The sequence below is a fragment of the Phlebotomus papatasi genome, chromosome 1 (assembly GCF_024763615.1).
Source record: "Phlebotomus papatasi isolate M1 chromosome 1, Ppap_2.1, whole genome shotgun sequence".
Lineage (NCBI taxonomy): Eukaryota > Metazoa > Arthropoda > Insecta > Diptera > Psychodidae > Phlebotomus > Phlebotomus papatasi.
Genome location: NC_077222.1, coordinates 108040206 through 108056217, shown reverse-complemented (window position 1 = coordinate 108056217; position 16012 = coordinate 108040206). Strand labels below are relative to the sequence as shown.

The window sequence follows — 16012 nt, the reverse complement described above, 5'->3', positions numbered from 1 at the left end:
TTCAGCCACCTGATATTTTTAAAATATTTATGATTATATAAGAAATTTAGGTATTTTTGACAAAAATTATAATTTTTCAGATTTTATGATAAAAACGCTTGAGTTGACTCTTGAGGATTAAAATACTTTATCGTGTAATAAAATCGTATACCGATGACGTAAAAAATGACTGCACAGCGCAGCGAACGTAAAATTTTACAAATAATTCCGTGTGACGTCGCCACCGTCGTGTGACCGTGGAACGGGTGACAGATTCGATTGTATTTTGGGGCCGAGGAGGAGTGTTTTTGAGTGAAAAAGAAGCACCAAGAGGACAAATTTAATGGTGAAATTGTGCATAGAAAAACAGTGAAATGTCGGTGCGAACGAAATTTCTGAAAATCTTCGATGTACTGATGAGAGTCCCTCCGCTATTTGTAATTGACGAAATACTCAAAATGCAAATGGGACTTTCGAGTAGTGCAATCCAGCAAACAGTGGTGGAAAATCTCACAATAGTGACAAATGCTGAGAATTTCACCCAGGAAAATGCCACACACGATGCCCTAAGTGGCATGGATGAGGACATTGAATTCTACAAAGTCATCTCCATCACCACAATTAAGTTCTTCATGTGTTTGCTCGGTAAATTTTTTTTTCTTGTATTTTGGGAAAATATTTTGTGTCAACATAACCCACAAAACAGGTCAAAAACTCCAGAAAATTCGATTTTATCAGGCTCTGCGGACCGATCAGGGGACTGTCTGGTAGTCAGTTGATTAAGTGATGCCCTGGGGAGAGGATGTGGTCGGTAGGTTGTCTCCTCAGTGGCATCTTTAGGTTAGAGAGTTTTTTTGTTGAGAATATTTTGCAAAATTTTCATGGCCAATTGATCCAAAAGCAAGGACAAATATTTCAATTTTTCTCATCAATTCCACTCAATTCGTTTCCGGTCGATGAAATTGTGACTCACTTTTGTTGGTGGATCAATCACCTATTGTGCTCATTAAATATTCAAGAGGATTTTTCAACAACTCCTCACTTTAACACACCTTTTGCGCTAAAAGGGGGACACGAGACCAACACCATTCAAAAGTCCATGGGAATCCGTGTCTGGACGGTGTCTGGGAAAATCTCCAGCACACACTCTGATGCAAGAAGGGTGTCTTCTTGCTCAGATTGTCCTGGAAAAGCCCTCCTTCCCAGCCAATATTTCAATTACCAAGACACTTTAATCCCAAGTCATTTATTTCTGGCTACTCTCCCGTTTTTCCCTCCGAAGGGAATTGCACAAGAATTCCTTATTAAATTGTCCATAAAGTGATTTATGTGGAAGGCCGCACAATTGAAGAGACACATGAGAAATCTGCTGATGCAAGAAAAAAGACAAACAAATAAACACCCGAGTGATTTTTCAATTTTATAATCTGTTCACCATTTGTCTGCGATATCAGAATGGAAGACACCTAATCTCTGAGGAAACTTTTTAGAAAAAATATGCCAATGTTTTTTTTATCATGATTTAATTATTTTACGTCTCGAGTTTCTTCAAATTAAATTTCCTCCATAAAAAAAACTTACATTAAGTAGATGAATATCCGCTTTTGAACATTCTCAGTGCATTTGCCTTTAAGGTGTCTACACATTGGAACTGATTTCATCAAGAATTATTTCAAAAATTTTTGAAAGAGAAATTTCTAGTTTTGAAAGAAGTTTTGAAGAAGCCTTTAAAAAAAATATGCGCCATTCCCCAACAAGATCCAAAAAACTATCACCTAAAAACTATCACTTAATTGTCATTTAACGCAACTTCCTAGGGACCTTGGAAGAGAAGTTCCCTCAACCTCTCCTTAAGTAATCCTCGGTAACATGTCACAGGACAACGGGGATTTTTCTTAAGGAAATCCCGGAGAACTTCCCGAGAATGGTGAATAAAACTGAGAGATTTTTCCCAAGGATATCCCTGTAAATTCCCCTGAAAAATCCACGAGTCGGAAAAACTAGGGGACTTTTCTCAAAGGAATCCCTGGGAGCTGTTTGAAAAAGACCGGAAATGGTTGAAAATAATTTTAAGTAAAATCCTTGGGAAACACCATTAGAAAAATCCCTACATTTTTTGCTTTTCTTTTTGATTATTTTTTAATTTTTTTTTTCCTATCTGTAGGGTAAGTGTGCCAAATTTCGGCATAGTTGCTTGCAAGGGCCAAATTCTTAAGTTTGAAATTTAATACTTTTAAATTTGATTTTTTGTTACTTCTTTTTAAGGAGTGTTGCTTGGAACCTTGTATACAGTTTATTGTCTTTATTTTCTTTAAAATTATTCTTAATGCATTTTAAAATTAATATAAAAGTAGATATAGCTTTGATGACATATTTCGGCCACCTTGGTTCTCATAGGTCCGTACCCTTCCCGAATTATTCCAAAGTCTTCTTCACATCATCTCGATCGTAGAATGGACATTTTTTGCTATTATTTTGTATTGTATATTCTCTGGAGTTTGCAAAAACTAAAAATTTATGGAATTTTGATGCCGAAATTGCAAGCTGGCCGAAACTTGGTACACTTACCCTACTTCTTTTTCTTTAATTTTTTTTCTCTCTTTAGCCTTTTCTTTTTTGTTACTGAGTTGATGACTCGTATGTATAGTGCTCCCTCACACGGCTGCTTCAATTTCCCTAAATTCTTATAAAATATTCGATGTTCTACGTGAACTTTGTAACGAGAAAACCATCTCGCCTCAAGTATAAACTTAACTTTTACAGAATTTCCCCCCAGGATTTCCTCTAAACTCTCCACGGAATTTTCATGTATTTCCGAAAGGAATTTTCCCCTTCCAAGGAGAATTTTCTCTTCGATTTCTCTGAGAAATCTTCGAGGATAATCTGGAACATTCGGAGATTTTTCCTCGGAAAATTTGAAGGAATCCTCCAGGAATGCCTAGGGAATTTTTCCAATCACTAGGAGGAAATTTCCCCTTGAATTTATCGGGTATTCTCTGGGAGTCAGGCAAATTTCCCGAGGAAATTTTCCAAGAGAATTCAAAAGGATCTCTTTGGAAAATATAGGCATTTCAGTGGGGTTATTTCTCCACAGATTTCACCCCAAATTCCCAAGGTTTAAATCTTCGGAGATTTAGAGAGAAAAACCCTGGCGTAAATATCGAAATTTCGGTCGGAAATCCTAGAGAAACATAATGGAAATTACCCTTAGATTTTCTAGGAATTATATTGAAAATCCATAGGAAGTTACCATGTTTTCCAAGAAAAGAAAATTTCAATGGGAACTCCTATTGATCTATCTGAAAAATTCTCACTCTTTAGTGGGTAATTTCTCGAACAATTCCACTCGAAATCCTACTGTTAAAAAGATTTTGAGATCATCGCGAAAAAACAATTTTTCCTCACAGCAAACTGTGAATATCACACAATATTTGTAGACAGTTTTAAGATTATGTTCGCGCATTCTGGAAGTTAATAGAGATGCGAAAGAGTCCGTCAATCTCCTCCTTTCCATCACACTGTTGTAGAGTTGTAATTCATGGAGTATGAAGCTCCTATACTACTGAAAAACGCCGCAGGCGAACACAGATTCAGTAAATTAAGAAAATTTCTAGAAAAAAATCAGAGGAAATGTTCCTTCAAAGGCTGGATTTGATTCCATTAGGAACGACATCTCCAGAAAAACACACTACCTTCGCATTTTTGGGAAATTTTCCACAAAAATTCACTGAATATTATCCCAAAGAACTTCCATAAATGCTTTTTCCATTTTCACCAGCAGAAAACAGCAAATTTTCGTGGAAACAATCTCGAATCGTGATGGTTCTTTTCAAAAATTGTGTCAAAAATGACTGATGAATTTTTTTTGTGTATTACGGTGTCTACACACTAGAAGCAATTTTCGTCAAAAATAGCCTTTTTTTAAAAACTCTGACGTTTCTGCCTACAAATATAGGGGAAATTAAAGAAATTTCTCATAGTGTTTAGGTTTAGAGGTTAATTTCTTTCAAAAATTTTTGATGGAATTTCCCTTGAATTGGATATGATTTTTGAAAAATTGCCTACATACATATTCTAAACAAATTTTCTTCAAAAACCCATCTTTTTGTCAAAATATCTCACCAGGGAATTTTTTTTTTTTGAAGGACTCTTGAAGCTAATTTTTGATAGAAATTTCTCATAATGTGTAGACACCTTTATGGGAAGAAGTCTAATTTTCACAGCGAGAGGTAAATCGACACTGAAGGTTTATTATTCATTCAATAGAACACCATATAGCACCTAATTCTGAACAAATATTTGAACTAGCACCCAACTTTCTGAAGTCATTTAATCCACCAAAGTTTAATAATATACTTCCGCCAGGTTGAATAAGTTTTTCCATTAAATTAGCACTGGAATATAGATGTAGCCAGAAGTATTCCCTTATTTTCCAAAAATGCTAATTAAGCATTTTCAGAAGAATTCACAAAATAGAGTTCATTACCTTCCAATTAGTTTTTTTTTTCGCTTCCTGAAATAGTTTCATTCCCCAATTGAGAAGGCAAAAGGAGTTGATAGATTCCAAATTTAACTTTGCTCTTTGTATAAATCATAAACCAATAAAATAGGCAAGTGTATTAATTTTCATAAGTTCCTTCCTCAAGGGTATTTGTAGTAATATCTCGGACATAAAAACCAAGAAAAGTGCTTACGAAAAGGTTTTAGTAATACTCGAGCAATTTTATGATACTTCCCTAATGTTCTTGAGTTTTTATCATCTTCTTTAATAATTTAATTCCTCATTCAAGATCGTCAGAGTGTTGTGTCTTGCCAACTCAAGCAAATTTCTCCACAAATTCAATAAAAGAGAAAGACGCTTTTATTGTCAAAATATTGAAAAGAAAAAGATTCAACTATAATTTATCAGAAGTAACACGTTTTATGTTATTATGACGGCGAAGAACGTTCATTGACCCTAATTTTTATTTGTTCAAAATCGTCAATTTCATCAGCGAGTCTCGTATACAAAGTTTGTTCAAGAGTTGATGGTTTAGGAGGCGAAATAGTAAGGAACACCTTTGTCTTTTTACAATCACATAAAAAATTTTTTGCAACTGAAGTGGCTAGCTCAGGTACTTTTACTGCTTGAACTCACAGTGGGAGAGCGATTTTAGATTTTGAGTTGTACCGACTTTTTTATCGAGTGAAAATATAGTGGTTAATGCGATTTATATATCGTGAGATATTGGTCACTAAAGAAACATTGCGAAAATGGCTCAAGACTTTTTTTTAATAAGAGTGATATTTTTTAGTAATAATTTTCGAAATCTAAAGTTTTGAGTTGTTTAACGTCACAGTCTTTGTCCGGCCGTTATCACTCTTAGATACAAACTTGGAACCTTCAGGAGACCCCCCTATAAGTTAACCCTGGGATCTGGGATCACTATCATGCCCCTAATTTCTTCACCACCCCTCCTCTTCCATTCGAAAACCATGTTTTAGAGGTTTCCTAGACGGAAAATTCGTCTTTATGATGTTGAATAATTCCTTTTAGCGGCTTTTCAAGGTCAAATATGTAATGCATAATGTAGGCTTAGAGAACGTATTTCTCACCCGAATTGGGAAAGTTTGGGTTTGTTAGAAAGGTCTTGGATTTCCTTATAATAATTAAAAACCAGTTATAATAATAATAATAATTTATTCATGCCCCAAGCATATTAGAATTAAGGGACTATATACAATGTTTTTTTTAAATACTAACAGAATAAAAATTACTAAACTAAAAACTAAAAGTTTAAAGGTAATGAACTAGTAGGGGAATTCTGTAATTTTCGTGGTATTGTCACGCGTGAGTTCGAAACTTGACAGCTATTCGAGCTTTTTTTTGTCATATCATATGAGTTCGAAAATGCAATTCATTGAATTTTTAATGAAATCCCTTTACTTGATGATTTTATGAAAATACAGTACGTCTTAGTTGATTTGTTTAACAACATTCATTGTCATTTTAATTGTCAGAAATCTCAAATATGTATCTTCTGACAATGCCACGTGAGCTGAAATGGTAATGTCATGGCTACAGAATCGCATTTTCGAAAAAGCTCTCCTAAGATTCGAACCCAATTGGTCATATGGCATTGCCAGAGTGTTACTGAATTCCCCTTCAGTCTATAAGCATTTTTTGCCTGAAAATCAAGCTATTTTGGGCGATCTATATTGTGTGATCTATAAAGCGGTCTTCAGATTAAAGGTTTAGCCCAGTTCCCGAAGGTTTCAAAATCACATAGCAAGCAACTTAATTTTTTTTGAGAACCTAATAGGTCATTAATCGTCAATAATCAAGTCATAAGTTAGATTTTTTGTTTGGGAAGACAAAGAAATGACCCAGCTTCTTAAATTTTTTCGTATATGTTTATACATATTTAAAGTGCAAAATATTTGTTTTTTTTTTGGAAAATAATACTCCCTCTGTTCCGAAATAAGTAAAAAAAGTTCTATTTTTTTTATACAAAATGGACTAGCAAACGTAAGATTTTTTTTCGGGATTGAGGGAGTATTACATAATGGCAGATTAATAATAAAGCGTGTAGATGAAAATATTTCTCATTTGAAAAATGGCTCTTAAATCCAAAGTAAATAATTTAACGAACAAGTTCATTTTTAGAAAGATATGTTTTAAGTTTTTGACTTTTTTCATTAAATGGATTCTCGTCGAATTCTCGCGTCATCTTCTTAATTCCCTTAATCGAAGGTCCGATTAATCGAAAAATCGATTTTTGAAATTTCAGTTTCGATTATTTCAAAAACTAGACTAACGCTTTTTCTTTAAATATAAGTATGTTGTAGCTGAGGTCGAGACCTTTAGAACGATGAGTCGCACTCCTCCCTCCATGTTCCCTGACCTGAGCTGTAATTAAAAATGTCTTGACCGGACAATTTCGATGAAATATTAGTTATGTTTTATCTAATATCGGAATCTTTCTAAAGTTGTTTCGCATCCGTGTTTTGAAGACACCGGTGTGCCACTCGTCCTTAAAGAGGGTTAAGCCAAGAAGCGGCTTGACTTAGTCTTAATTAAAATTATGATTCGACTATATTGCTATCAGTTTCCCATTAATCCATAAGTCTGTCTAGCTGTGTTATTACACTTGGACATTAAAATTTTAATATAATTCACATTAATTGTCGCTGGTGAGAGTCCAAATGTGTAATTTGTGTGTTTGAATCATTTTGTATTCAAAATTTGATCTATTTGTTGATAAAAAGGTAGACTTGGCCCGCAAAATTTGATATAAATTGATTTGTTGCATTAATGCGAAAAATTAATGCGATTTTCTCTTTAATTTTTTAATGTGAAAAATATTTATGCTTTAGGTAAATTTAAACTTATTTTTGCAGGCCAAGTTCACTACTTTATCAATAAATAGAAAAACCCCAAATATTAAGTGACTCAAAGACACAAATAACATATTTGGACGCTCACAAGCGACAATTAATGTGAATCACATTAAAATTTTAATGTGCAAGTGTGATAACGCCGTAGGGCATTGGCGCTCCATGAGTTTTCTTGTAAAATTGCACTTTTCTGAATATCGAAAGTTCGTGTGATCATCACCAGTGGCACTACAGTCAAATTTGCTATACTAATTCAGCTTTATGTTTTCAAAAAACGACAATTTGAGGGTTAAAATTTGTAAATCTAAATAATTACTTTATATATATTATCAAATTCATTCACGCAATTTTATTTATAGCTTATTTCTGTATTAATAAAAACTAATGGATCATTTGCAATGGCCTTGAGATGGGTACTTTATTTTGCTATTAAAAAAAAATAATAGTAATACAAAAGAATTGACACAGTCCATTAAATTGCGATAAAAGAAATATTATTTAGAGAGAATTATATTGTCTTGATAATTGATTCCAATTTTCCTTCGGCGTAAAGGATGTTTAATGGCATCATGTGTCTTTATGCTGTGGACTCGACATTTGGTCATTGTCTACAAGTACATCCTGTCGGTGGGATTGATTTTCTTATCGTACTGGAGCAATGTTTCGGCCCTCAATCTCATACGAGAGGGTCCGAGTCTCCTGGAGGACATTCTGTCACTCAATGTGGTGAGATTGTTGGATCCAGGAGGCATGGCCATTGCCATACTCCCTCATTGGCTGGCACAGTGGATGATGGGGGCGATTTTTGCGTATATTCATTCGGGACCAAGGTAAGTGGTTTTTTTTCGGGAAAAATGGGAGGATTTTGTGGATGATTTTGAGCTGATATTCCTTGGAATTTTTTTTTTTGGTGGGTATTAGGTATGAGATTATTCAGAAGGTATTGCCCTTCAGTTTCCTCATGCCACTTTCCCTGACTATGCTGCCATCAATTCCACCGGCATTCATCAAACATTCCCCAGCATTTGCCGCAATTCTCCCGTTGGTTCTCTCAAAGATTGCCCTTTGGAGTTCGTCTTTTGACGTGATTAAGACCCTCTTCAATGGCTACCAGCATGCCAAGAATTTTGCTACAAGTTTTGGTCTGTCAGCTCTGGTGGAGAATGAGTGGCAGAGGCTCAATGTTCCGTGTGTTTTGAGGGCTTTCTGGATCATAAGATTGGTGGAGGAACTTGTGACGTTGGCTATGACAACAGAAGCTCCTCTGGCTTTCATGGCAACTGTCCAGAATTTGCTAGTGAGCGGCTGTGAGACGGTTACAGCTGTTCTTGGCATGACTAGCATTGTCTCCCTCATTTGCCACTACGTGGGAAAGTTGTTTCAACTGTTCCTCCTGTCTGAGGACTATGACGAGGACAAGTCCATTGGGACAGTATCTGCTATACTCTTCTACATCTTGGCCCTGCAGACGGGTCTGACATCTCTGTCGCCGGACAAGAGATTTATCCGGCTATGTCGGAATTTGTGCCTTCTCGTTACGGCCCTTCTTCACTTCCTCCACAATATTGTGGCTCCGCTGTTGATGTCACTCAGTGCTGCCAGGAATCCGTCGCGCAAGAGGCATGCCAGGGCACTCATTGTCTGTCTATTCCTCCTTGTGGCGCCAGTTTTTCTCCTAAGCATTCTCTGGTCTCGACATTCACCATCCACGTGGCTCTTGGCTGTGACCGCATTTTCCGTGGAAGTGATTGTTAAGGTGAGCTCCCTCCCTAGACACTACTTGCGTGTGAATTCCTCTCAATTGCCCATTTTTGCGCTCTATTTCACTTCTGTCCTTGCCACAGGTACTCGTGAGTCTAGCCACTTATACACTCTTCTTGCTGGATGCCAGACGGCAGACTTTCTGGGAAAAACTCGATGACTACGTGTACTACATCAGAGCCTTTGGGAATTCCGTGGAGTTTTGCTTTGGCATATTTCTCTTCTTCAACGGCGCCTGGATTTTACTATTTGAGTCTGGTAAGTTGAACTCTTTTTTTTACTGCAATTACTTTTTGCCAATGAACTTTGTGATTTTTTTTTGCCTTTTATGCAATCCCATTAGAGTTGATATTTATGTAGATTGATCATTCAATTTGGGAGTTATTACAATGAAATTTTGAAGGAAAAAATAATAGGATCCTTACTGAAAAGCAACACCGAATTTTGTTAATTGGAGTCCTTTTAACTCTTTCGTCTCTTTTGGGACTGTAGTACCCAAAGAAGCATATGAATATTCTATGAAAAACAATGTTTTTTAATTATTCAGAACTGATAAAAATCCGATTCTTGTGGATGATTACAAACTATAAGGATGTCCAAATGTAAGATATTTTTTGTAGGACCTCAATTAATTCCTGAGCTTAGATATTTTTGATTAAAAATTGTGAAATTGGCTTGCAGCATATGCTGCGGTCCGGTAAGAGTTAACGGGTTAGGGTGGAATAACCGGCTATCGCCATGTTTAGGAAAAAATTAAATTCATTTAATCATAACTTTTGAATCCTTGTTACAAGATAAGTCAAATTTGACACAAAGTTACTTAGATGTATTGGCTCTAGATACGTGAAAACAATAATCTTAGAACATAACGCAGGACCACTTAAAAAACTGATTTTTATTAATAATGCAAAAATAACCATTTCGTCGCCACTTTTTACCACTTTTCGCCAGTTTTATAAAATTTGTAACCACTTCTCGCCACCCACTTGAAAAGAACCACACTCGGTTATTTTAGGCAATGCTATGAAAAGAATACATTCACCATTTCTCTTTCCTTGTGATCACTTTATTATTACTCTCTTTAAATGATTTTTCTTCACTTTCATTTGAGAAATCAAATTATGGGGCTTTTGCACAAAGTAAACAATGCAGATTTGACAACTGAGAATGTACGAAGTGAAGTTAGCGTCGCCTATTGAAAAGATATGGCGACAGGTGGTAAAATCAATTCCAGAATATTACCACTTCTCGCCATGCCTAATTTTTATACAAAAATAATATAAAATGAAATATTAATTGACTAAATACAAATTTTATGTATTCCACAAGTGCAATTAAATATTCAATAGACAAATTATTTACCCAAATAGGTATTTTTGGCCTGATGAAAATTTGACGACACTTAGTACATTTGGTAAGAGATGTTGGATTCGATGCACTTGCTTAAAATATTGCTCTAAAAAGTGATCAAAATCGTGAATCCAAAACGAATAATTATTATTTTTCGATTCTATGCGTAGAAGCAGAAATAATACAAAAAAATTGCGACTCATTTATTTCATAAATTGCAAAAATAGCGATTTCAATGTAAGTGGCGAGAAGTGGGGCACTGGCGAGAAGTGGTGATTCCACCCTACCGGTCAAAATCCCGGAAACCAAAATCCCGAATTCTTAAAAGTGTCATAGCAGTCTGTGTCTTGGGAAATTATTCTAAACATTTTCCTCCACATAATTTCATCCCTTTCAGGATTTTGAATATTCGCGATTTTGGCTTTCGGGATTTTGGCTGTCACCGCTTTTAACAGCTCGAACTTCAAGAGAGAGCAGTTTTAACCCTCTAACGGGTAAGACCGCCTCCAGGCGGTCTTTACAAAAATCACATTTACAGCGACAATTAAGGTTTTATTTCTTTAAAAGTGTTACAGTGTCCTCGGTAATAGTCTTATAAACATCTCTTGAAAGTTTGAACTCATTTTGACTCTTCGTTTTGTTGCTATTCTCAGTTTTGTGTGACAGGTCAGAGAAAAAGCAACAAAAAATATTTCTGCAAAAAAACTCATTTCCAATTTCCATAAAAGTACCGATTTAAAGTTACCTGACTAAAATAAATTTATTTTTTACTGAAAGATATGTCATTCTACTTTGTATATTTTATTTAAAAAAAATTGAAAAAACTAAAAATGTGGATTTTAGAAGCAAAGAGAGTTTGAAAATTTTTTTATATTTTCTTACCTAGCGCCTAAACTAAAAGAGATAAGGAAGAATGGATGGTTTTTTCGACTTTATTGGATCATAATTATCCTAGAAAACATTGTTTTAGAATTTTTTTCGCATATTAAAGAAAACACCGTTAGAGGGTGGAACAATCGTGTTTTTTTTTCAACTTCTCTCCATCCTGGCTGCCAAACGGTAAGAGATATTGACTTCTGGTCTTGGGTGACCCCCCCCCCCCACAACTCAACATTCTCTATCGAACTAACTTACTTAAATTACCCCCCACCCCTTTTATCCCCTCCAAAAACATGATTTTTGACTTTGCAAAAAAATAGCCCTGGCGATTTCCTTCATTTTTGGATATGTTTTGGAGGCAATCCAGCTGAATATTTCGTCCTTAGACACTGGACGGGAATTCAGGATAATTACCTTTAAGTATATATGCAAGAAAGAGATGTGAGATGGAATGTATACTGACGTGTGAATGAGACGTGAAATATACCTGGAATAGCATAAATTGTGATTAGTGTGAGCCTATACTTCCATCCGGGCTCGTTGGAGCAAAATTTTCATTTGCTCTTTTCAACGGCTACGGTTGCTCGATGAGATACAATGGTGCCTGCTGGGACAAAAAACTGGACTGGTAGAGGACTTCTTCAAAGTCAAACGATTCGGCTTTCCTCACTTTCTCACTGACCAAAGAAACACTCACTATCTTCAATATAATTCAACAATTTATTCACTAATTAACTGTAAACTTGAGATTCTGATTTAAATTAATTTATGAAGAAATTTATTGGCAATGAGCACAGATAAAAACTACTGGATAAAATGATAAGAGGCAATGGTAGAAAAAAGGGAAAGAGATCGAATTGGGTCAGTGCACTCCCTTATATACTTGATCAGCTGGTAGAAGATCATCCGTTAATAATATTGATAAGAGGGAATTGGAGGGAAATCAAAAGTGATGGCTGCTGATCAATGAGATTGGTTGCTAAGATACTTGACAAATTATTTCGCGCCAATATATTAAATTATAATGACATTCGATTAGTTGTGCGCGAAAAGACACCTATCACCGGAAAAATCACCATCTTGAATTATTGAAAGTCAAAGGTCAACCATCCTGGAGGGCCTAATTTTCAACGGATTTGGTTAAATTTGGACTTTTTTGAAAGATATTGTAATTGTGAACCCGATTGCATCGGTCATAATCGGTGATGGATCGGGAAAGTAACGGTAATAGCTCTATTTTAAAAATACTGTTATTCGTACTTTTTGAGTCTTTTGACCCATATAAAATTCAAACGGTAAGAGATATCAACTTCCGGTCTTCAATGACCCCTCCTCAAATGACCTTATCTCGAACTCAACCTCTTTATTTTCCCCCCTCCCCTTTCATGCGTTCCCTATCCTCCAAAAATAGGCCAAAAATGAGGTTTTTCTAACTTTGCAAAAAATTGGCCCTGACGATTTCGCTCATTTTTGAAAATGTTTTGGAGGTACAATAGACTCTCTCAAATTCGGGCATTTGAGACCCAAATGTCACCCGAATTAGAGATAAATTCGGGCGACAAACTGTTTGAAATGCAACGATTTATTATTTGATTAATTATTGACACTGTATATGAGTTGGTCGCTAGAATTATAGCCTAAAGCGAAAAAAATCACTTACTGGCGGAAAATCGCATATAAAATCACTAGCCCAGTTAGAAATTTCCCTTACTCATTGTACTCTAGCAGTTTTTTGAAGAGTGAGAAGTAAGTCAGCGGCAGACGTTGCAAATACAGTATTATCCTTCAGGAGTTCTCAAGACATTTTAACTTCGCCACATGTCCACTCGTAGCGCTGTATGCTCAATTTAACCACTGTCTAATGGGTCTAATGGTAAAATTAATTATCTAAATAAATTGGCAGGAAGCGTTTAAAATGCTCGGTAAAATAACTCAGTAAATTTTTATCTACAAATTGATTTTCAATCGCCAATCAACTCGATCTCACGCAATTTTTCCTTCCATTTCGTAACAATTTTCACTCTGGTATAATTGTTTTTTTTTTAGGTGGTGCAATTAGAGCACTGATGATGTGCATTCATGCGTATTTCAATATTTGGTGCGAAGCGAGAGCGGGTTGGGCAGTTTTCATGAAGAGACGAACGGCTGTTCACAAGATTTCCTCTCTTCCGGAGGCTACGACTGAACAATTGGTCGCCTTTGAAGATGTCTGTGCCATTTGCTATCAGGTTAGAGAGAGAGATATATTGAAGTGAATTGGCAGGAGTTCTAGGGCAATTGGTTGAATTTTTTGTTTTTGGGGTGGATTTTCTCTTGCAGGAAATGACTTCGGCCAAGATAACGCGATGCAAACACTATTTCCATGGGGTTTGCTTGCGGAAGTGGCTGTATGTGCAGGACAGGTGTCCTCTCTGCCATGAAATCATCATGAATCAGGATCCGAAGCAGGGTGAGAAGTGCCCTGAAGAAATTCAGCCAGAGGAGAGGCCAGCAAATGCTGATCAAAGTGCATCATCGAGTTCAGCAAATACAGTGAGTAGCAAATTGAATTATATTTAGGATTTTCCAGAATTTGGTATTTATTTTTGTGTTTTCCATTTGGAAATGACGCTGATTTAGAGTTCAAATGCAACAGATGAAGCATCAAGTGAGCGTACCTTAAATCCATCACCCGTAGAATAGGTTAAATAAAAAAAATAAATAAAAGAGACATTAGAGAATAGGGACAAGAAGATAAAAAGAGAAAAGGGTGAGAAAAGATGGAGAAATTAGGAAAAAAATTAAGTGTAAAACAATTTACAATCGTCATAAGAATTTAGTAGATATTTATTCACATTCTTCAGGTTTAAGATGGGGGAAAAACACTGCAAAGCGACTTACATTTTTTTTATTAGGTTTTATTTTCTGTTGTGAAGCAACACAAGTCTCTTTTAAGAAAAAAAAAAAAAACAATATTTGCACTCGAATAGTGCAAAAGATGTTTGAGCAAAAAACAAGCTGAAGAGAGTGAAAGATAAATAAGATTTTATAGCGTTATTTTTTTGGGACCCCTTCAAATGAGCATAAGTTTTTTTCTTTTTTAATCTTATTTTTTTCAGGGAGATAGTATTGGACTTTCTGGGCAAAGCTCATTCGAAAATAAATTTAGGCCACGCCCCTTTTGGAGTTGTGGCCATCTAACTCTATTCTCTCTATCTCGCATTCAGAATGTTCAATTAGAAGATTATAATGGCACTTCCCGGATGAATCAGATCTACAGATTGAATTGTGATTGAGGTTGAAGGTGCCTTGCCCCCAAAAAAATTAAGCCACGTCCCAAAAAACAAGCCACGCTCCTTCTAATTTAAATGCTCAAGAGAATTCAAAGTCATTTTCCAATAATTAAAGGACGAAGGAAAAAACTTGATGTTGTCACGCTGTGGAAATTCCACTGCATAATCCACGAATTTGACCGCTAAATGTCCACATTGGCTCCGTTCAGTAATAACCTATCGAAGAGACAAAGCTACTCCAAAGCCAAGCCAAACCTATTCGAAAATCAACCGAAAGTCTAAAGTGCAAGTTCACATACTCGCCACTTTAGCGCTGATTGTTCTGCTATTTCGAATTTCGATATTCTTGACACTTCAATCGTCAACAATGTCAGCAACAGTGTGCAAGCTTTTGTTGCAAAAAGTGAATTTTTGTGTAGTTTTGTGGAATTTAAGGATAGTAGAACGTCCTAATTGCACTTTCATTCAAAGAAATGTCCTTTTGGATGAACTTGCTCATTTTTGTGTAACTCGTCAGTTTAAATGTTCGAAATTCCAACGGGTTTTTAGGTAAGTTCTCTCTGATATACCTTCGAATCGGTATAGGAAAAACCTCAACCGGAGAGAGCTCTCAAATCGGGAAGGTTATTATTACTGAACGAGAGGATTGTGTTCTTGGAACGGTTGTGAAATTCTGCATAAAATCGGATTGGTAGTGTCTGCCAGTAGGGGAAAGTACCCATACTTCGTGCGATCCCAAGCTTCGTAATGACTAAATGGAACCACATTTATTCAGAAACATAAGAAAAAATTAGTCATTACGAAGCTTGGTACCGTACTAACATGGGCACTTTTCCCTATCCATGAAATTTTTCAGAAAGAATAATTCCACTTTTTTCCTATCGATATTTGAGGAATAATAGGTTGGGTAAATTAAGCTAATTCAAAACCTTGTCCAATTGGAAATTTTTCGCTACTCCAAATGGAAACATCACTGGAATTCTAGCGATATTTTCGGGGATATTTTTCCAAATTGAATTTTTGCGGTCATTACGGAAATTTAGCTAAAGTTGACTGTCCAGTTTTTTAAAAATTCTTCCCAACTGAAGCTTCTGATTATTATCTCCAGTCTTTCAGGATTCTTAAAGAAAAGTAATACATTTCCTCCTGAAACCCCGCCCATTTGTTTGGATTTTTATGACCCAAAGTCCTTGGTTTTTGTTTATGGAATGTTTTTTTGACAGTGCTATAAAAGCCACAGTTTTCGAAAAACTTCTGTGAAATTTAATACATTTTCCGTTCGTTGTACAAATCCAATTAGGGGCGTGGTCTAATTTGTAGTGACAGGGGTCTATTGGAATAATATCAATCTGAACTTGCTCAACTGATTTTGTAGTAACTCAAAGGAAAAAGGA

The 16012-nt window shown here is 35.7% G+C and overlaps 1 protein-coding gene across 1 annotated transcript; it reads left to right on the top strand.

The window, feature by feature from the left end:
- The first annotated feature begins 221 nt into the window (after positions 1-221).
- LOC129799136 (protein TRC8 homolog) lies at positions 222-14367 on the top strand. The gene is made up of 7 exons (XM_055842803.1): positions 222-624; positions 7910-8186; positions 8278-9112; positions 9201-9375; positions 13393-13574; positions 13666-13878; positions 13966-14367. The coding sequence occupies exons 1-7, from the start codon at positions 354-356 to the stop codon at positions 14026-14028; spliced, it is 2016 nt and encodes a 671-aa protein (XP_055698778.1). The 5' UTR covers positions 222-353; the 3' UTR covers positions 14029-14367.
- Positions 14368-16012: the final 1645 nt, after the last annotated feature.